Below are 22980 nucleotides of genomic sequence, written 5' to 3' on the forward strand. Positions count from 1 at the left end.
CTTTAAACAACTCAACAGGAAAACATTGAGCCATCTGATGCCTTCATCTGTGAGAATGCAGTTATGCACATGTATCATGGTACCAACGATAAAACACATGCCCCAAAAATACTGTTTTGGTATGTCTGTACACTTACTACAGTAGAACTAGCTGATGTACTATGGTCTTCTGCATGAAAGTTGCTACAGTCTTCCTGTTTTCAGTGAATCTACAAAGCCACAAATTAATTTAATTGGCAACTACCTGTCAAATGTGGGAAGACTCACCTGCATGTATACAGCAACACTACAACAACTAGTGAAGGGAACTATCAGATCAGTTGCTTTTGATAAGTTCACAGGAATTAATTGCGATATTTTTCTTGTTAGATGCTCATGTCTGTTTTAGGTTTGACATAAACTCAAAATCTTAATGTGTGTATATATATATATATACACACGCACAATATTACTAAAATACATAATAGTACGTACCAGTATTTGCATAATACGTGTTTTTGTGTAAAAACGTGGCTAAAATATCTTCAGTGTTTCTTTTAATATATTACAGAGGCAAAATTATTTAGAGACTCTGAAGGAGAAATCTGACCTTTTTTCCCAAAAGCTGCGGGGTTCTCTGTCTTATTTTCTGAAGATGCATTCTCATTGTATTGTGGCCTTGTTCTCAAACCTAGAAGCATTGTTCGAGTGGAATTTGAAGGTTTTGTATATTTATCCAGCATTTTAAAACATCTGCAGTCTGCTCCGAGAAACAGTTTCAACTGCACTGCTGGCCATTTGGCAATCTTAAGCATGTTTGCTGTGCGGATTCAATCAGACTCGACAGCGCATGCCTGGAAACTCCACGTTTCCAGTAAACATTGGATGGAGCTGTGTGTGCGTGGTATGCTCTAACAGCCCGAAGCACTGGACTCGCTGAACTTGTAGTACTTTGTGCATAAACACAAATTCTGGATAGGATTGCGGCAACTCTGCCAAAAACCTCCAGATCTTTCTTTGAACAAAGTTTTCCAAGGCTTTCAGTTTTTCCAAAGACTTAGCTTCTACATCTGTGCCTTGGCCATGAAAGAATAGTCTGAAATTTGTTGGGTTTTTTTCCCCCCCAAACATATAAAGCATTCGTTTGCCAGATTCTGTCATGAAGTTTTCAAACACCAAGCATTTGTGGACAGTCTTTCCTAGATATGTGTGTGTGTGTGTGTGTGTGCACGCGTGTATTTTGTGTTATACAAGTATAGATATGTGGATACCTGACTGGGTATAAAGTAAACTCACTAAGTGCCCTGTTCTTAATTGTCTAACTTGTTTGTTTGTTTCCAACAGGCAGAAATTCTCAGTGTGCTCAGTCACAAAAACATCATCCAGTTCTATGGAGCTGTCATTGAACCTCCAAATTATGGCATAGTTACAGGTATGTCTGACCTTTGTCTTGATTTTGTGAAATTCTAATGTTACAAGGTATTAGCTTTATCCAGTTTCAGTGTTTTACTGTTTGTTCTGGCCTTCTTTGGATGTTAGAGTGCTCAATGTAAATGGGAGTGCTGGAGGTGGGGAGCAGCCCAGGAGCAGTTGGAGCCTGAGGCATTCTTAATGCACAAACTCAGCACTCCTTTAAATAGAAGCTTTCACTTTGTTCTCTTACCCTCTTTTGTGAATTGTTTTTCCATTTTAACTGACATGTGACAGAATGATACAAAGTTCTGGCAAGTTCTGTGAAAAGGGAAGGCTCAGAGTCTGCTCAGAGCAAAGCTGCACCATGAATTCTGCCCCTACTGAAAATAGGAGAATCTGCACAGGGAACTTCCCAATCATGGGAAGAGCTTGAAATAGAGTCAAGGAATTATTAAACTTTGTAAGACAACTTCCCTTTATTCACTGGAAACTAGGTTTCATTTGTTATGGCATTCCTAGAATTACGCAGAGATCGTTTTTTGTGGTTTTGTTGGGTGTGGTTTTTTTGTGGGACTTGGTCCAGATAAAAAATGGCATTACAGAAAATGCAATTTCTCCCATTCCTGCATGGGAGAAACTAGGTAAGATAGTAGTAGAAAATAAACGTAGAGCAAAGCAATCTCCCATCTGCCGAAACAAATGTTTGGAGAGCTAAAAGACATGAAAGCGTGGATTAGGAAGCATGTTTTGGCATGTCTGTCACACTTCAAAGAGCCTGTTGCAGAGAGTAGCCTTTACACATGGCACAGTCTAATACCAGTTTGAAACACTGCTATTCAGTCTTTTATTAGCTGTCAAATGGTGAGACAGAACCTATGAGAATGCAGTTATTTCAACCTGTCTCTTAGACATCTGATTGTCACTGTAGATGGCAGGATAATCTGGTGGGAGGACCTTGGAGGTGCAGCACTACTGGGAGCATGGGGAGCTTTGCTTCCAGGAGTGTTGGCCTACTAGAGGTCGTAGTGTTGCAACCAATACTTCAGAGGTGCATAGGGCTGACCGCAGTCTACAGCATTCACAGGATGCACTTGGGATAGTGTATCGACAGGAACTGGAATACCTTCTTGAAGCAATAAAAGAACAGAAAGCTAATAAATTAATTAATGGAACTTCAATATAATTTTTAACATAAGTGCAATAAATGTAAGCCAGAAAGCAGAGCAACAAAGATGTATAATCAACAACTTGGGATGGTGTCTGGATTAGATGGCTCTCAGTTAGATCTCACAAAAGGTCAGTGTTTGGAGGACATGTGACTCGCTTGCCAGTCAGAGGACAGACAATAGCTAGTGTAGTTCATAATGGCATTGGGAATGGGGAGCTTTTTTTAATAAACTGCATTGCTTCTCCCTGCAACTTCAAGGCGGCTGTAGTCCTGTGGTTTGGAAGGAAAGCAAGGCTCCATTTCTCCACACTATTTTCAAATGAGGGAATGGCTACTGAGAAAATAAATGCAATTGAAATTTCTTGTAGAGGAATTTTCACTCTCTGATCTTCTGTATGGTCTTCAGTGTTGCAGATTTAACTCTGTATTTAGTCAGAAATCCATTTCTTATGAGGGAAAATCGGAAGTACTGAGAAACTGATGTTTCTTTAGAGTGATGGAGGTGAGGGCAGACAGCCAAGCATAGACATGTACCAAGTGTTAGCTGCACATAATGTTTTATGTGGGATTGTCAAAAAGTTCTCCAAGAAAGGCTACATCTTCAGTCGAAAGAAGTTCCCCTGCTGGGATGCATGTCAGTACTGTAACTGATCATCCCGCCCAGTAAGCTGCTAACATGATCACATCATTCTAGATGTCACTGACTGTCTCTGTCAACAGCGGTCTTCGTGTCTAGCGTTCAGACCTGGTTTTTGACCACAGGTCCTCAGAGCTTGTGCCCCTCATCTGCACAGAAACATCTTGGTGTATCCCACAGCCCATCCACAGCATGGCTTCAGTCAGACATTCAGAGCTTTTCTATCTAAAGCAAATACCTTTTTCTCCATTCTTGACAGCAAATTATCCTTGTTATACAATTTCCAAATCCATAATCTCCTAGTCAAAACCTATAGCAGAAAAAATAATTAGAAATATGTAGAAGAGACTGTAAAGAGGTGAGCTTAAGCTTGTTTGCCTCTGCCCACACAGAGTGACCAAGAGGTCAGGGAGCCGAGTTGTCCCTTACCCTGGTGGATCAAATTATGCATTGTAATGGCATGCAAAGCATGCAGCCAACCTATTCCTGAAGAATCCATTTATAAGACAGATGATGACATCATGGGTAAAAAAAGCTTATGTTTTAATTGAGGAAATGTGCAGGTCAGCAGCTTACTCTTCTTTCGGTGACATCACAAGCAACACTTCTGTCTCCTGCAGAGTGGTAGGTCCTGCAGTAATGATTCAAAACTAACTTGCCACTTGAGTGTTTACTTTCAAGGGACTTCCTAATTTCTCCCTCTTTCTTTTCATTTAGCATTGGAATCTTCTTCTATGGCCTGCCATCTTCTAGGCTGCAGATTCAATCTTGTTCCAGAGTTTGCTTCCCCATGCAGCAGTCTCCCAGTGGTTTTGATTTCCTTCATGGGGAGCAATGTTTATTTTTTAAAATGCATTTAGCCTATTATGTATCATTCATTGATTAATATTATTATTAATAACAACTTGGATGTATTTGATGTAGTCTTAGAGGGAATGATTTTGTGGTTGCTCTGAAATGGCTGAAATTGAGCTCTCAATTGTGTACCAGCTGGTTTGTTACCTTAGGTATGAAGATCTGGGAAGTCTTGTAAGGCCATTTTGAATTCTGCCAGAGAAGCACGCTGAATAGCTTTGGGAGAGAGGGATGAAAGGCTTGAACTTGCCCCTTGCATCCCCTTGGTCTTTGTGCTACTTGGGTACACTGAGTGGCACATACCCACTCTTCTTGTGGCAACCAACAAGAAAATAAATGTATCAGCTGCTTCAACTCACAAACCTCTTGTTTTATTTCCAGTGAAACTTGAATGAAAGTTAAATAAGCATAAAGCTTATTTGATAAATGCTAAGCATAGGGAGGTGCATACAGCCTTAAGACTGCTGAACATGATTTGCTGCACAAAGAAATCTGTCCTGTTTATCTCTTAGACCTCTGGTTTCATCCTTCTATATTTTCATGAGCAAATGATTCAATCTGCTGCTCTGTTCCCCCATGAGGAAACAGGAAAAAAATATTAATTTCCCTTTCTAGTTGCAAATCCCTTCTTCCTAACAGAACATAATATATTTTACATCTGATTTTACTTCAAAATAATAAAAATTATCTTTTGTTATGTGGCATCATTTATATGCAGTACTGCTCACTACTGAATATCCTCTGCCTTTGGAAACAGAAGGATTTGATACCACCAAACTTATCTGTTAACTCCTCTTCTGATCAGGAGTGCCAAATTCACTGTACAAATATGTAAGAATTTCAAGTGACATAAAAGTGGTGCTATGGAGGTTTCAGTCGTGTCTCAGTTGTCACCTTCACACCTAAATGTGTGTAGGTGTAACAATGCTGTTATTCCAGCTCTCAGCTCCATGAGCTCTAACAGTCAGACTGGATTCCATCTTCCACGCTTGCAAACACCAATGGGCCAAAAATGCTTTTGTTTGTACCCATAAAATGCTGCTGTGGGTTTCTGTAGACATGGTTGAGAGAAGTTCAGAAAAAAGTCCTTCATCCTGAAGAAGGACCATCCAGAACCTTATACTCTGGAATTTGAACTGCTTTCCCTGAGCTTGCCTGATAATATACATTTCTGATGCATTTTCTTTTTAATGCCAATTTATAGATATGATTTTACTTATTTATTTTTACCTTTAGCAGTAGATTACGTCTGTGTTTGGATAATCAGAACAAGCTACCGCTCTCCTACTACACTGCTAATAATGTTAGCTGCTGAACCCAGATTCTTTGTTGTTAAGCCAGAGGCTGGCTGCTTTCTGGAACTGGCAGAATCCATTAGACCTTTCAGTTTAGGTGCAATGTTTTAAAATGTCATGTGAGTTTGTTTGTTGTTGTTTTTTAACAGAGTATGCTTCTGCTGGCTCACTGTTTGATTACATTAATAGTAACAAAAGTGAAGAAATGGATATGGATCATATCATGACCTGGGCAACTGATATAGCTAAAGGTAAGCAAAGTGTACAGCTGCAGATGCTTTCCTAGTGAAGTCAGGAAAGCCTTCCTATACTTCCTTATTCAAATTGTAAAAATCCCCAACCAACCAAACATGAAAAAGGCAAACCCCATTCACTGTGCCCTTTAATGTGTTCCTTAGTTATTATGAATCCCAAGTAATTTCTGGAGTGAAAATGGCTTCTATGAGCCAATTTTACTTCTGGTTTGCCCCTGAGTCCCAAGAGGATAATTTTACTGATGTAGAGTAATTATGAGGTAAAGTGCATAATTATCCTTACATTTGATTTGAATTGGGATGTTTAAGGAAGCTAAGGACTTATTCTCAGCAAACATACTGAAATTCTTCATATAATAACACAGACTAGGCTGTTTAGTCCTTTGTGTTCTCTATGACCACACAAGAATTGATGTCAACTTATGAACAGATAGTAAATCCATATCCTGGTTTCCCTGTGAGACTCCAGCTTATCAAAGATAATTAATATGACATTTAAAAGCATTAACATCTCTCTCAGAGCATCTACAAGGGTATGTAAACTTTGCGTAGTGTTTTTTACTCTAAGTAGATTATGGGCAGCTTTGCCACTCCTGCAGCATATCAGTATGGCATACAGGTTTGCCAGCTCATAATGAGTACAAATAATGTAAACCAGAAAACATGACTGCTGGTACGTGGTGGCCATGCTCAGCCTGCCTAACTAGATTGTTCCCTTGTTTTGTGTAGGAATGCACTATTTACACATGGAAGCTCCAGTCAAAGTAATCCACAGGGATCTGAAGTCCAGGAATGGTAAAGTAGCAAAATACAGAAACGCCCTGCATTTACTGTTACCTGTTAAAGTAGCATTTAAATCTGTACGTGAGTTTTGTGAACAAGCAGAATTACCTAATGCCATCACTGTCATCAAACTGCACTTGTTGAGGCACAGAAGAGTCTATTTCCTTTTTCCACATCCTGAGCCTATCTGAGTTTCGTTACAGTCCCTGGCATCATTTAGAGCCCTGTGAAGTGCTCTTTTAAGTTGTGTCTTGCTGACCATGATTGTACCTATCTTATCAGCTATCAGACATTGCCTGGACACTCCTGACTTCCTTTTTCTATTTGGAAATGTTAGTACCAGGAAAGGCTGGCAGACAGCAGACATAATAGACTGAAAATCCTGTTTTTACTGTGGCCTATTCAGAGGTTTGTCAGAGATTCATGCTTTTGAGTAATATGCACTCAGCGTGGAGCTGCAGTGGTTAGTCTGAGCTTAGTAGTTGACAACCGTTTATAAAATTTACTGAATGATGCCTTTTAACTGAGACTTTCACTACTAGTAGTGGGATAGGAGGGCCACAGATTTTAATAATGCACACAGAGTCATAATAGTGAAGAAAAGTCTAGCTCTCACCTCAGTTGTAAGATTTCTCCTTTTATTAATGAATCGTAGAGCTTATTGTTAAACCTAACTACATTGGGGAGAATGGAGTTTATCTGTATTTTAGCTACAGTAGTGTTGCTGTCTTTGAACTCAGCAAGACCTGAAAGATTTTGCATTTGTTCAGAGACTTGCAGGTATTCGGCAGATGTTCCCTAAAGCTTCTGAAAGAAACTAGGACAATTGTGCATATGTGCATGTTCAGGTGCTGGCTCAGTAGGATCCGTTTTCTTGATGAAAAGCAAAGTCTTCTGCTGTGAAAATGTGTTGTGTTCATTTTTAATAGCATTCTTGTAACCTATTGTTTTTCCATTTTCAGTTGTTATAGCTGCTGATGGTGTTTTAAAGGTATGGATGCTTTAATTATTTGTAGAGAGATGCTGCTGCTTAACTCGATGTTTTGATACCTAATAAATGAGGATGCTACTCTTAATAGCTGATTATTTTTTATTTATTTTTGCCAGATCTGTGATTTTGGTGCCTCAAGGTTCCACTCCCATACAACACACATGTCATTAGTGGGCACTTTTCCGTGGATGGCCCCAGAAGTTATCCAAAGTCTCCCAGTGTCTGAAACGTGTGACACATACTCGTACGGAGTGGTGAGTGCTTCTCATTTCCCTTATGTGTAGTAGCAGATGTCTAGTGTGACAAAATTTGTGTGATGCACGAACAATTCTAAATAAGGACAATTCAAAATAAAGACAACAACAACAAAAATCACACTTTTCTTTCAAGACTGACCCATAATTTCTAATTACATGTGTGAAAATGATGCATGTTTAGTAAGATTCTTATCTGATTAGATTAGCAGCATGCTAGGGTGGAAACTGCGTGCTTTAGCACATGTGTTCAACCTATGTTGAGGGGTTTGCAGGAGCCACTGATCAATCTGCATCCTGAATCTGCTTTTGTTTTTTAATGGAACGGAAGAGAAAAAGGTTGTCTTGCAATAGGTGTGTAACAGGATGAAATGATGAGGATTCCACTTTCCATAAAATGGAGTCACTGATATTATAGTAAAAATCTTAAGCCACTTTTCCGTGCTTAATTGTTTAAAAGGCACTGTTATCATTAGCTGTGAGAAGAGACAGCTTCATCTAAAAATATTTAAAAAGAAGAGTTTTTTTCTATAGAAAAATATAGAAAAAGCCAGCACCGCTGTGCCACTTTTCTGAAGGGGTCACATTCAGTTATAGTTCACCGGAATGTCAGGTTTGCAGGTACAGTAATTTGAATTATTTTGCTGTCCACAGTTAACCTCTAACTTCCTTTTGCTTTGCAATACAAAATAGGCTGGAAATAGCCCTGCTGGTCAGACAATTGTGTGCCTAGCCCCATAGCCTTTTTCTGGCACAGAATAGTAATGAATACTTTGGATAAAAAGGAAAGGAAATTGAGTTGTTGCCATGCATAGCTGTGCATTAACAATTTTTTTATTTGGATTCAACAGCAGGTGGTAGAATGAGAAATTCTTTCAATACCTGTCAGGTGTTCTTTCTCTTTGAGGCATGAGAGGAGAGAGATGTGAGGGAGGCACTATAGTTTTAAGCTAGCACTTATGGCTATACGCACCTAAGTTGATGTCCCAGTGGAAGATGACTTCAACTTTTGACCAAATGTTTGTTTAGAGTGAAAAAATATGAGAGAGACGATGTGGTGTCGCTTACAAATGAAACGTTGAAGGTTTGCAAGGAGGGAGAAAAAACCTATATTGGCAGATTCAAAATCCTTGCTTGCTTAACTAAACTAGGTCACAAACAGTAAGAGAGCATACGCTAACAAATGTAAATGTTAATGTAAACTGTTACTGGAAGCAATCACGTATTATCCACTCAAGGGAAACAGTCCAGTTTCAAAACAAAGCAAAAATATTAGGGAAGAAATTCCAAACATGGAATAGCTCAAACTGCTCACATAGTCATCTTAGTGTGAATTGACTTTAAGTAACGTTCTAGAAGTGGGAGAAGGTAAGAAATTGTTTAATATCATATCAAGTGTTATGAGAGTCTTGGGAACACTGTGTTGCACACAGTTTATTTTTACTTGTCCAAAAAGTAAAGCTACTTTGACAGTTCTTTGCTTGAAGGTAAAACTCAACTACCATCCATATGAAAACCGTTCAGTGTTAGTAGAATATTTTCTCGTGGTTACAGGTATATAGTGCTACTTTAGTGTGCCTAATAATATTTGACCCATATTTTTTAATATGTTAGTTTTAAACTAATATGTTCTGCTGTGGGCAGAAAGTTATGAGTTCTTAAGCACTTGGTCTTTTTATAACTCCAGTCTTGGAACACCATCGTTTTCAGACAAAACAGATGGGTAGAAATGAAGAATGGCAGTGACCAAGTACTCTGTTGATAAAGTTACTGATATAATGGTGTTATACCAGCAAGAAACTGTCTGAATACAACATTGAAAGTTGGAATGTCCCTATAATAAGTGTTAGACTATTAGAGAATTAGCTAAGAGACTTAAAACAAAAAAATCTTAGAAAGGGTGTTTTTGTCTCTTCAAATTATCATGATCTATAAAAATGAAATTTAAAAAATCCATTTTCAAAGTGTATCACTTGCCAGCAGCTTATGTGCTAGAGAGACAAATCTGCTTTTCTTCAGTTAAAGTCCTGTTATCAAAGAACAGAATCCTTTCAAATGTAAACTAGTAAGATATGAGGAGTAGATGTACTGTTTTCAAAATTTGTAGCCTTCCTTATGGTTTTCTTTAATTTCTTTACTGCTTTTTTCCCTCTCCCACTGGCTTTTATTTCTTTAAAGCATTTTAAAGCTTTGATTTTAAACATTCTGTTTAAGATGTGTGAGAGCTTTTTTTTCCATGAAGTGTCAAAGTCTTTCTGCAGACCTATAGGTCTGAGTTGCTCGTCAGGTGAAATTAATTTTTCTCTTTATGAACAGATGCATACATGTTTATGGATAACGTTCAGATTAATTTATCCTGCTCTTCATGGATAGCTGAACAGGTCCATATATTCTGTTTTAGATATATATTAAATAATTTATAATATTATCCAGGAAATGCTACAGCTAAATGTTCCAGGAGGTTTATTACAACAGATCTTGCACTTCCCTTCAGCCATGCTGTGATTCTCTTTTCTAATCCATTTCCAAATCTATGCTGTAAACAACGGATACCAAGTGTTACAAGTGATCAACCCAGAAATTGACTGGCTTTTCACTGTATGTGTTGCTCAAAACCAATTCCTTGCATCCCTTCCAGACATGAAAGTGCATGTGGAATGACAATGTTCACTCCAAAAGCTGTTTTGAAGTCATGAAGATAAACACTCAGAATATGTTATCCTAGCAAAATTGTTTGTAGTGCGCTGCAGTGTGTGTTTGTGCATCAGTATAAATGTATTTAATCATGGAAGGCTTATGCGATGTAGCTGAATTATTTTAATGCTTAGAAGAACAAAAAAGTAACATCAGTAATTGGCTATTGGTAGCATAGAGACTGCTATTAAATGTAGCAGCTGTTACGCTCCTAGCAATAGTTCATACATTGCTTTAGCTATGAGAACATAAGTTATTTATAGACGGAATGTTGGCCAGCTCCAGGGGTTATCCCTTATTCTTTTGGAAAAGAATGATGAGATCTTTAACTTCCACTTGGATCAATGCAGAGAAGACTGACCTAATTGTCATGCCTAAGGGCAGTACCTCTAAGAGTACAAGGCTTTGTGCTCATGTTTTACTTCCGCTAATTGTGGCGCCTGAGCCTTGTCTGTGAACATTATTCTACCAAAAGAAAACATTTCTTTCAGTGAAGTTATTCAGAGTGCTTGCTTTTTCTCAAATTACTCATTTGGATGTTCCCTGTCCTGAATGGCACTTTGAATCTTTGTTGGCATTGAACTGGAATGGAGATGTGGGAGTTCTGTTGTTCTGTTTTTTCCCTTTTGGTTGCTGTTACATAGTCGAGATGATAAGAATTGAAATGCACAGCTGAGCTGACAAAAGTAAATGTGTGACCCTTTCCTGAAGACTATATAGTTCTTATTCTCACTTTCATGTAGAGAATGAACACTCATACATTTGTCTGTCCTTTCTGTTTCTCTATATGTAAAGAGCAGCACAACATCTTCAGAGGACACAGCTTACAAACCACTGCAATAAATGATCTTGCTTTGTTTTCCATCATTGTATCTAGCTTGGCTGTTTCTCTGTGAGCAGGTGCTGTCCATCGTCACAGAGATATTATCAAGAAAGTAGGTGATCCTCACCATCAAGATAGGAGGGGAAGTGAACCATGTCAGTCTCAATTAAATTACACCAGAAATGGAAGATAGATTGATTTACATAGGAGGGGAGCTGAGGAGACAGCTCTGAAAATGAACAGAGTATATCTTGCAGTAAAGAGACCAGATTGTCAGACTGAGGTGCTTTTTCTGATGCCAAATGACCTTGGAGACAAGAAGAGACAAATGGGAATGCACAAGATACCCCTTTGCTACTTTTTAAAAGACTGATACTGCAGTCGTTCACCCTAGCTGATGATTTGGGGTAGCTAATCCATGAGATGGGTTTGAAGCTCCTGTGAAACTGAACATAGAGACATGTCACCATTGGAAGGAAAGGCTTTCTCTCTGCCATTGGCCTGAATATGAAATTTGCATTGTTATTATAAAATTTTCTAAACTTTTAGAAATAAATACAAGCATTTCTGATACCTCACTTTTGTATCTTTTACTTTCTCCTGCTATTACTGAAAAATAAGACATTAAGAAAAAATACTCATATTGTGTAAGAATACTGGTTTTCTCTTGAAATATGTGCAGTGTTGAAGTGTTTTAATCTAGCACTGTTGATTTAGGAAGGCAGTGATCCATACAGGCAGTGGAAATAAATGCTAAAGGTGTCACAATAAAGGAATTAAGTGCAAAATGTTCTGCACAAACTTCTGTGCATGAAAGAAATGAGGCAACTCTTAAAATTTACAATCTTCCGAAAGAAAGGTAGCAGAGCAGTAAAATTTTCCATCTCAAGGCTTTTGGAGACATTTAACCTATATTTCATTCTGTTCTTTACTTGGAAGACGTATTTAGATACTGCTTTATCTGATGTGCAAACTAGAGTTTCTTCTCTGTGGTGTCATGGTGCAGCCGTACAGATGGCGTGGTTCTGTAAGGCTGCTCAACTGCACGTTTGATTTGGTCTAGGGGGTTTTGTTTTAAACTGGCTGTTTTGTACACTTTTTTTTTTTTGTCTGAAGTACATGAGCTTGCTAAATTATTTTCCTCTCTCACAGTTAAATTTCCTTCTCTGTCAGTAGAGAGTTGATAATTGGAATTACAAATTCAAATGCTTTTTTTTTTCTTCTGAAAGGAATGAACGGAGGCAAACAGGAGAGTTGAATATCTCTGTGATAGCTTTCCCCATATATTTCTGATTCTCAGGAAAACTGTCCTTTTACTTATTTTTCCAAGTTATCCTTACCTTTACTAATCAATCTTCTGACTCAAGGAGAATTATTCAAATAGGACTATTGATGGAGTACCCTGTTCACTTGATTAAAGGCCCAACTCTGCTTCAATGCATTTTTTTCTGCTTGATCTGCATCTGCCAATATTCTTGCATTTTCCTTCTAATTACCTGTGTAGCTGGCCAGGATCCATTCAAAAGGATGTAGCTGGAATAAGCCTGGGTACTAACCCAAATAGTGACGCTATAGAAACTTGAGTATAGAGATTTGCATAATGATCCTAATGCATTTGGTCACATCCTACGTGAATTATGTCTTTTTTTGTTGTTACGTTTGGTATGCGAGCAGAAGAAAAAGTTTGTATGTAAATGTGTGTTACAAAATATGAATATGAAGGTTCTCATTGTAAAAAAGAAAGAAAATTTTAAAAAAGAGAGACATACACAAGTGAAGGTAAAAAGTGCCTTTTCATTTGGTTGAACTCCAATATGTAGTCCCAACGGCAGAAAAAGAAGTTGGATTCATTGACTTGAAACCTTTTTGGTGATGGCAGACTCTTTTCTACAGAGCAGCTTAGATTACTGGGTACTGTGTTACCAAAATGCTAAAAGGATGTGAAATCAGGAGATCTTTCTCTAAGGATAGCATGTCTATAAGATAACAAGAACAGAATAAATTTCTCTATGCTCTATACTGTTTAGTTTAACATAATCACATACTTGGAAAGAAACAATAACAGTTTTGCTTGCAAAATTATATTTAATATTTTCAAGGGCATATCATAGGGGCAAAATATTTTGGATCATACTCTGACGACTGAGAAGCATTAGTTGCAGTCGTATACATGTATTTTTAAATCCAAAATGACTCCAAAGCAAAGATGTGTCTAGTTGGGGCTGAGAAAGAGTGGAGGAGTTCATTGTCTTCCCAAGTCTCCACTGCCAAATGTGAACTTTATAGGACACAAAGAAAGTAAAAAGCATTTTCCATGGGTCTCAAAATTGCAGGCACAACCTAGTTTTTCATCTTGGCTTTTCTGTAGAGGAAAAAGCAGAAGCATTCAAATTAATTTAGTGAGAGGATCTTGCACATAAACACTGGTCGAAGTTCCTGCAAATGGAAACTGGTTGTCTGATAATTGGATACAGAATAGTGCCGTATCAAGGTTTAATAATGTATTTAAAATACAAAGTACAGAAATAAAAATTCTTTTCTTTTTTTCTGTTCCAGGTTCTCTGGGAGATGCTAACAAGGGAGGTCCCCTTTAAAGGCTTGGAAGGATTACAAGTAGCTTGGCTTGTAGTGGAAAAAAACGAGGTAAGACTACGTTTCTACATTCAGGTACATAGATCAGAAAACAGTATTGGGGTTTTGCAAAAGACTTTTTCATCTTCTTCAAATTGAAAGTAAGTTCACGCGTATGGAAAGATTAGCAGTAGGAGCTAACACAAAGGGTCAAAGTGATGTTATTCCTCATGAATGGACCCTTTACATCTAATTGTTGCAGCTTCACGTCGTGATGCTGTAGATCAAAAATTGTACAAGTACTGTACTAGTTTCTCAGTCTCAATTGTAAAACCTAGGGGTTTGTTCTTAGTGATGAAAGAAGCCATTGCGTCCAAGGTAGGGGAACAGTTTAACTCCATCTCCTGCGTTTAGGACATCTTTTTACTGGCCGGGAGTTGATATATCTGTAAGAGACCTTCAGCTACTTCAACTTAACTCTCCCAGCAGGAGTCACTATAGTACAAGAAACTGCCGCTTAGATGAAAATTTCAAAAATAAAAGAAGAAAAAATAGTTTTAAAAAAAGAGAGAAATTACAGTTTTGCCACCTACGTTCAACACTACATTGAAGATGAGCTCCTCACTGGTATCGGCAAGGCTGTGGCATAGCTGCAAGCCTCCTCATGCAGAGTCTTTCCATTTCAAAAGCACTTCAGTGGTGTAAACACCGTTTGTACAGTGTCCCCAGCCTCGCTTTTCTTCTTCTCACAAATTGAGGCTTTCAGTTAGTTGGACATGTGAGCGTATATCTGAACACACAGTCCCTTGATATCAAAGACAGTAACTACATTTAAAAAACATTTAAAGTTGTGACTGTACCACACACAGACAAGCATGGAAATCCTCCACAAAGATGAAACCTCCTCTATCTAGACACAGCGGAAGCTTGGGAAACATTACAATGGCAAGGCAGTGGCTGTACAATACAGATTCCTATTATTCTACATAAACTGTTTCTCAAAATGCTTTAGAGTTAAACAGAGGAGTTAGGTTTCCTCCTCTTAGTTTAATATTTTTTGTTGTTGCTTTTTTTTTTTACCCTCTCCTTTTTTTCTTCTATTTGAGGACTGGATTAATTCCCTTGAGTGACACCCTGATATACTGATTAGTTGGAAATGCAACACTTAACAGCATGCAGATTACGAATGTGATCTTCTACAGTGTTTATTAGAGCAGGAGGCACAAGGAGACTCTTTCTCCTAGTTTACAAAAAGCCTCATACATCATTTTGAAGGAGGAACCATAAAGCTTTCCATCAACAGTATTTGTTTCCTATCCCTATACCATGTGCAGTTTTATGTAAGGGGTACAGAGTGACATTGGGACTGTTGTAAAGAGATGTAGTCATATGGTGAAAGAAGTCCCAGGGTACAACACACATTTCTCTACAGTTTTCCAGGGCAAGGAACTGTGTAAAATACAATATGAACAAAATGTGGACATGATGACTATTTTACTCATGGCTGAAGAGACCTAAGGCGTGACATGTTCAAAGCCAGCTGTTTGTCTGCCAGATGCCACTAGCCCATTGCTACCATCTTCTTTGGAAGGGTGCCACAGAGCTTAGGGGGTATTAACGCTTGCATAGTTTTTGTTTTTCTGGCCATGACTTAGGGAACATGCCCAGCATAAGCCTTGTGAAAGTCAGTCTGTGCTTTTCTTCATAGTTTCTATGTCATAAAGTAAATGTGAGTCAGGTTCTGCTCTCAGTTCAGTCTGTTGACATCAGTGGGGTTGCATGGTTCCAGTTGACAACAGAATTGAATCACGACTGAGGCAGTCCTTCCATTTTTGCACTGGAAGTCTCTTATAAAAATCAGTGTGGGACTGAGGCCAAAGTGTTATTGCGTGGGATGAAAAATCCCCCTTTGCAAAGCTTGTGCCCGACAAATGAAGTGCATTTTAATGATTCTGTATGGGTCTTTTTGACTCTCTGCATAATTTCACAGCGTTATTTTTATTCTCGTAGAGTTTCTATATGACAGTATTTTTTTAATCCAGAAAAGGAAAACATGAGTGTTCAGTTTATGCTAGACGTGATCTCATAATAAATTACTATTGAGAAACATCATCTTTATTATCACATGATGCTTTTGGAACCTGCCACCTCTATATTACATGACAGATAATGTTCTGCATTAGTGAGGCACATATAAATGATGATTGCAGCTGATTTTTCGACCTCCCGGGACAGTGAGGGTTACAGACAAAATACTGTAGCAAGACTAGTCAGTGTATTTTTAGGCAAATGACTCAAACAGAAATCAAGTACTAGTATGTGCATTGTAGAAATTTCAGTGTATTTCTTGCACAGAAAGCTTTGCACCTTAAGATATTACACTATTTTAATAATCATACTCCTGCAGTGCCCTGGCTCTGTATCTCATGTTTCCAGATTTCATGGTGTCCAAATGCTTGTGGAGCAGAATTTGTTAACTCTTGGTTTTGCTGCTGTGGCTTTGTAAGGCTTTGCAGGTTTTGCTGCAATAATATAATGGTAAAATTTGAAACAATTTGCTCTGCTTTGTTTCCAAAATGGCAATAGTAGGATAGACTAAAGGATCTTCCTGGCAGGTTGGCCTGAACAGGACTGTAATATCTGGTTCTGATCTCTTATAGGACAGGGAACCTTTTTTCTAGCTTGACCCTTCTTACACTGGGACTCTTCATTGAGGAACTGGTTTGTTTAATTTACTATAAAATATCTGAAGTCAGTTAACTGCCTTAGCAAGAGCAGAGGAATCTCAATATGTGTATAATCTTTGGATGCACATTTAGTCAACTGGAGAGACTTCATTCTCCATGTGTGCATACGAGAAAGGATTTGCTTTTAGGCTTTTCAATCTGGAGGCAGGGTCTTTGAACTGTAAGTTCTCTAAGACAGGCTGAGAGAATCTTTCCATGGTTTAAAACTCGAAGCAAAGGAAACTGTAGTCTGTGGTCCTGGCTATAACCAGCAACTCCTTGTTTTCAATCATCAGGAAATATTTATATGAGTTCACTGTGCTCTGTGAGTGCATTCTGAGATCTGCATGTCCTCATTAATCCTCCTGACCACAGGCTCATGAAACATCTGTTTTGTCATGTAGAACTTCACTTAACTCTTTTTAATTCAATATAATCTGTATCCATGTAATCTTCATCCATTCAATGTAATCTTCATCCACTGGTTTTATCAAGGGTGATTATGGTATTGTGAAGCTGGATCATCTGTGTGGGAGAAAGGAGTTATGGCAGGCTGTACATTATACCTATCTAGACAAGCATCTTAGAATACCATGCAGTAAACTCCAGAAACTATTATGGTTTAGTATTAAAAGCTGTTTGACTCAGTTTTACGTCTTTGTCTGAAAGCTAGTGTTAATAATTTTGATTTTTCTTTTTAATATGTCAATCCTTAATTCTTATATTGTGTTTAAAAAAAAAAAAAAGAAGAGTGCATTTTACTTCCTGTAATTGTATTGCAGTTATGGAAATCTGTTAGCAGCTTAAAGCAAAATGTTTCCAATAACTGGTACATTCTCTCTCCATTAGAGATTAACCATTCCAAGCAGTTGTCCCAGAAGTTTTGCAGAACTGATGCACCAATGTTGGGATGCTGATTCAAAGGTAATTTAATTGATGTTTGATTTCTACACCGCTCCCTGCCTTGTTTTGCTAAGTGTGTTAGCGTCTCTTTGGGGAACAAGTCTGAGCTAACACCATTGATGCATGCTAGCAGACACATTTCTTCACAAATGTAGCTGGGGCTCTCTTTTTAATGGCTTTGTATATTAGTATGTCTCTCTTTTAATCAAGAGTTATTATGCTACTAGTTTACTTGACTACTAAAGACAATGACAGTAAGTATGGTGAGATTGCAAGAATGTAGCCATTTTGCAGCAACTGAAAAATTGTTCTTTCCTATTTTCTTTTAATAGTTAATGTTTCTTAAATGTATGTGAGCATCACATATGATGCTCAAGGTCCAATGTTGATGCCTCCCTTGTGTTGAAAATAAGTTAATCCCTAAAATGCAGGTAGAAGCAGCAGCAATGCATTCCAAATTCATACTAAACCTTTCCTAATCTTCTCTTAGTTGAATAGTGAGCTTTATAATATTTATACTGGAATAATATAATAATAGAATTACTGTAATATACTGTTTAACAGAGTAAAAATACAAGTTGAAGAGCCAGACCATTGTCACTATTAATCTGCCCCTGTAAGAATAAACTAAAAGAGAAATTAAAGAGAGTATTTAGTTAGTAAAAGCTTTTATAGATTATGGGAGTTACCTTCTTTAAATGAACTCTGCTACCATTCTGTTGTACATTAAATTGGCTGGAAAGAGCCTGTGGGCATACGAGCTTTATTATGAAGGATTAGCATCCATTTCCTTTGTTTTTGGAGGTATTTGAGAGAGGAAAGGATAGTTAGAGAAGGAAATTCTGCTCTTTCTCTCAAGTCAGAGTACCAGGAAGAACTTTGTTCTCAGAAGAAAGTTAGCTGCTACTTCAGAGATACCAAGATTAATATGTAAATGAAGTTTTCATATTAATGAAGTTTTTCTAGCTCCAAAACTAGAAATTTGTTATCACCAAAGAGTAGCCATAGAAGAATATGAGCAAAGAGATTTTGCAGCTTGGTATCTTTTTTTTTTGTTTTAAGCGAGGAGTTGCTTTCACACAGAATACATCTCAAACACTGAGATTTGTCATCAACATGGGGTTTCCACACGAGCACACATTTAAATGCTATTCCCTTAATACCTCCCTCTTTATCCTCTCCTCTGAAGGGAGGGGAGAAAAATGCATCTGAGTCTTTGAATCTACAAGTAGACTGTTTAAGTTCTAGGTCAGTAATTTCTGAAGAGCACTTTCCAATGGCAATTACATATTTTTAAGAACTACTTTCAAATATCAGTATCACTGCAAAAGGCCACAGAGTAAGAATTTCTGGAGCTTCCTTCCTGTAATTGTAGCACATACTAGATCAGCTTGCTCTCTCCCTTGTTCTAGCTACGTATATAAGTGTCCAGGAGGCTGTTGCTATTTTTCAAGGAGAGGGAGGGATCTGTATGTTGTAGAAGGAGGATGCCTAACTACCAGGCCAAGTTCTATCTGCCCTAGTAGTTCACCTGGATGTGGGGTAGTTCCTGGGAGCATTGTTCACAGAGGCATCCCTGATGTGTGCAAAGAGTGGATCTCATGATAGATGGGTTTTTCTGACAGTCTGCACTTTCCTACTTTTTTCATGCCCTTTCTGTTCTGCTAGGCAATTATAAATGCTTTGTTCACATGACTGAAATGGAGTAGTCTCTGGTCACAGTATGGGCATGTGACTGACTGACTCGGTCACGTGTTGGGAGAGGATTGCTACTTACAGCTCTCAAAATGCCTTAAAAGCCTGTGTGGCCTGCATAAGCCAAAAGATGGAGCACACTCCTCTCAAATACTGCTCTGTGTAACGTTCCCTTTTCGCCAGGATTAGCCTTAAGAAATCTGTCAATGCATGAACAGGTTACTGAAGGTCAAGCAAGGGTGAGTGGGAGGATGTCAGCTGCTCAAAAGCAGACAGTGCTCATGCCATAACTTCCTTGTGGGAATGGACAGAGTTATTACCTTTGCTTTGAATTCTTAAGAATTATTTCATAAGTGGAGAATGTCTGTCTGTAGTGCATTGCTGCACATTATATTTGTAATGGTAACCTTTACACAGTTTAAACCGTGCTAATTGAAACAAACACCCCCTACTGGGTTCAAAATGTTTTACTAAAATGTTACTAATTATTTTAAGTCAGTAATTATTAAAGAACAATCTCCGTGGTAACTATCTTAAATAACTACTCCCACATGTTAAAATCCCTACCAGACAAGCTGCTTGTCCTTGGGTACTAGATAATTGTACAAACAAAGTTGCTCATCAGTGATGTCTTTGTTTACTGGATATATTGCTTATGAAACGCAGGTGAGTAGTTCTTTCTCATTTCATCTGTTCCTTCAGTTTCTCCCCACTTTAACATCAAAGATGTTTATAAATTACTGAATATTTTAATGGAAATCAGAAACCTGGGAACAGACAAGCAGCAAGAAAGGGAAGCCATTTGGATTAAATACTGAGTGGAAGGGAACAGTGGAAACAGTGAATTATTTGTAGAGGGGCATATATTTTAAAGATTTTTGTATGGGATATCACAGATACAAAGGGAAACAATTTTCAAAGGCGACTCATGCGCCAATATTTTAAGGATCTCTTACAAAGACTGACTTGAGATGTCTAAATTTCTAGAAAGTGCTAAACAGCCATCCACCAAAAAAAGAAAGAGTTTTTTTTTAAAAGCTTTTTAGTTTGGATTCCTAATTTTAACAGTCACTTCTTGTCATTTTTAACCAAGGCATCACTCTTCACTTAAGACTGCCATTTATTAAATCTAAAATTATCCTTGCCTGGGAGGAAGGAACCAACACAACCTACATGGCAGCGTTAGCTTGTGCCTTCCCACCAGTTTTGCTTCCAGGTCAAGCTGGTACCTGTAAATGAGTCACCTACAAAGGTGGCAGCATAGCTGGTGGCTGTTGAAGGCAATTGCACAGTTTGTACAGAGATGTACAACCCTTGTCAGTACTGTGTGACTGTACATTTGTTGCAGCTGTAGTTGTGCAACTCAACAGGTCCTTTGCCTGCAGTGTGAGACCCAAAGAGTGCATGTTGCTGCTCCTCCCAAATCACTCGGTGCTTTCATCTGCCCTTAGTTGAAACCCTGTTCTCTGTCATTATCTCCACTCCAGTTAGTCCAGGCAGGCCTGATAGTAGTGTGGACTGTTCTTACTTAATGTCAGCCCTACCCTTTATTTCTCAGTACACCACTAATGAAGAAGGAGTACTCAAAGCTTATGGAAGTGTTTTGTAAAAGAATCCTAAATAAGCCATAAAATATTGTAATTAATGCACCACGGGGATGTCATCACTAGTTTAGTACAGCCACATTACACACCTGCCAGTCTGTTGGACTCAACATAATACTAGCAGTGCCCTGGGGTGTTGGTGAGAGCCACGATCTCTTCTCTGGAAGCTTCCTCACCCCTTGAGAGGCTCTTGAATCCCCTCAACAGTTAACAGCCACTGGAGTGGTTGCAAGAGATGCAGCAACAAGATTGTGAGGGCTGTTAGAAAGTTCTCGTGCCCCGAGGCTGCACTGGAGTTGTCCATCCTGGTTGGTACCAGGGGTGAATTTTGTGCTCTCTACCCCCAGCAAGGCACAGTCCCAGACTAGTGAGGCTGGTGGTCTTCAGGACATGCTCAGAGCATTTGCTTACACGTGGCAGGTCCAGCAGCATCATGCATTTAGGAGGAGGACTGCTGCCTCCCCCAGCCACCCCCTATAAACGCAGGGAGGCCCGGCTGAGTTTCCACACTGGGACTTAGCTCAGGAAGTGGAAGCCACGTGCTGCTGGACAGGTACCTACTGCCATGCCCTCAGCGTGCCCAGCTTGCTGCTTGCAGTCGCTGCGCTGGGGGCCAGATCACCTCAGCGTGCAGTGGCCGGAGCTGCGTGTGCTGCCTGTTGCAGAGAAAATCTGCAAAGCTCATCCAACTGCCAGTGGCCTGACATCATGGAGATGGACCAAAAAATGACAGACAAAGCCTCTGGTTAGAGCCGAATAGTGCAGCATTACAGTCTAAGAGAGCTTGTCTTTTTTTTTTTTTGTTAATGCATTTGACACTTTTTCATGCTGTTTGACATTTAAAATAAAGAAATTGTCTTTCTTTTATAATGTAGAAATCACTTGGATCTTCCTGGGAGAGACACCTCAGCATTGTTCCTAATTGTTTTTGTGCTCCCAAATTAAAATGCACGTTTTAATTGCGGCATCTGTAATTTTAGCAGAAATGGTATAATTACAGGCACGATAAAGAGAGAATGTGCATCATCCCCTTATTATGTATCTACATTTTATTTCAACCTTTTGTCTCAACCCTGTCTGGGGTCTGTCAAACAGACTAACAGAGTCAGTGCTCTTTCAAGAAACAGATTTAACTGTGGCTTTTTCAGTTATTATCCTATTTCATGGCTTCCTTTTGGGACTAAAGGAAAAGCAGGAAATAACAGAAATTTTAACTGCTCTCCATGAGTAGTGAGCACAGTGGATGCTGGATGAAGAGCCCTGAAACACAAAGTTCATATGAGCCCAGGATAGAAGCTAACTGCCAGGGATTGAGGATGTCTCGGCTGCCAGGCAAGACATCCTCATCTAGCCTAAATTTTCTCTTCTCCCCCAGCTGCTCCCGAGATAGCTAAGCAAGAGGTCTTTTTGGAAAGTCCATCTTCCTCTGCAAGAGGGGAACTGCAGCAAAAAACCCATTTTTTATGAGAAGATAAATATCTTGCTCACACATTAAAAAGTTTGGGTTACTACCTGTAAAAGGTCATTTGTCTAATTACCAGTTGCTTTGGGTCCAGCCTTCTCTTTGTCTTTTTTCCGTAGTTACTGGTGCTACTAATGTTGTTTACTGCTCTTACTGAGTACCAAAAGATTTTACTGCTAGATACAGGAAACTAAGCTAAAGCTTGAGTCCTGCTAGCTTATGTGACTCTTTCCAAACTGACCTTTTCTTCAATGGGGAAAACAACAACAAAAAAAACCCCTTTACAAATTTACAGTCTTTTTGTAGGGTGCTGTGTTCAGAAAGCAGCATCCCAAATTTCTTTTACCTGGCAGTATTTAAATTGAAAAATGGCTAAAAATAATTTTACACAGTAGTAGTTGTATATGAATGCAAATGCTGTGTCTGGTTTTTGTCTTCAGAAAAGGCCATCTTTCAAGCAGATCATTTCGATCCTGGAATCTATGTCAAACGACAGTAACCTTCCAGACCAGTGTAACTCATTCCTGCATAACAAGGCGGAGTGGAGGTAAGTTTCCTTCCTTCCAAGGTGAAATCATGTAGTTTTCCTTTGAAATGCTGTGAGTCTATATTCTTTTCAGAAAGCTACCAGAGTCTAATGATGTATTGGTAGAAAATATCTGTGCTTGAGGTATTTTTAGAGCCTACTTTACCTTCTTGTTTTTCAGGAATGCCCAGAATGTTGTGAAACTTGTATTAGGAGCCAATACACTTAGCTGTACCCTGTATTTATTATTACACTGGTTTAGGTATCATGATATTTATGGTTTTGTGATTCACATGTTAAAACCAATTACACATTTTCAGTCAAAATAACTCAGGTGTACATATATT

The 22980-nt window shown here is 38.6% G+C and overlaps 1 protein-coding gene across 2 annotated transcripts in view; it reads left to right on the forward strand.

Annotated features, from left to right (window-relative positions):
- MAP3K20 (mitogen-activated protein kinase kinase kinase 20) overlaps positions 1-22980 on the forward strand; it is a 91388-nt gene that overhangs the window by 30279 nt on the left and 38129 nt on the right. For both annotated transcript variants that reach the window (XM_062005129.1, XM_062005130.1), the window contains exons 3-10: positions 1324-1411; positions 5497-5598; positions 6331-6396; positions 7347-7375; positions 7492-7629; positions 13703-13789; positions 17293-17367; positions 22548-22654. In XM_062005129.1, the coding sequence (XP_061861113.1) occupies positions 1324-1411; positions 5497-5598; positions 6331-6396; positions 7347-7375; positions 7492-7629; positions 13703-13789; positions 17293-17367; positions 22548-22654 (692 nt within the window). The remainder of the gene's footprint in view (positions 1-1323; positions 1412-5496; positions 5599-6330; positions 6397-7346; positions 7376-7491; positions 7630-13702; positions 13790-17292; positions 17368-22547; positions 22655-22980) is intronic.

This window comes from Colius striatus, chromosome 11, assembly GCF_028858725.1.
Source record: "Colius striatus isolate bColStr4 chromosome 11, bColStr4.1.hap1, whole genome shotgun sequence".
NCBI classification, from domain to species: Eukaryota; Metazoa; Chordata; class Aves; order Coliiformes; family Coliidae; genus Colius; species Colius striatus.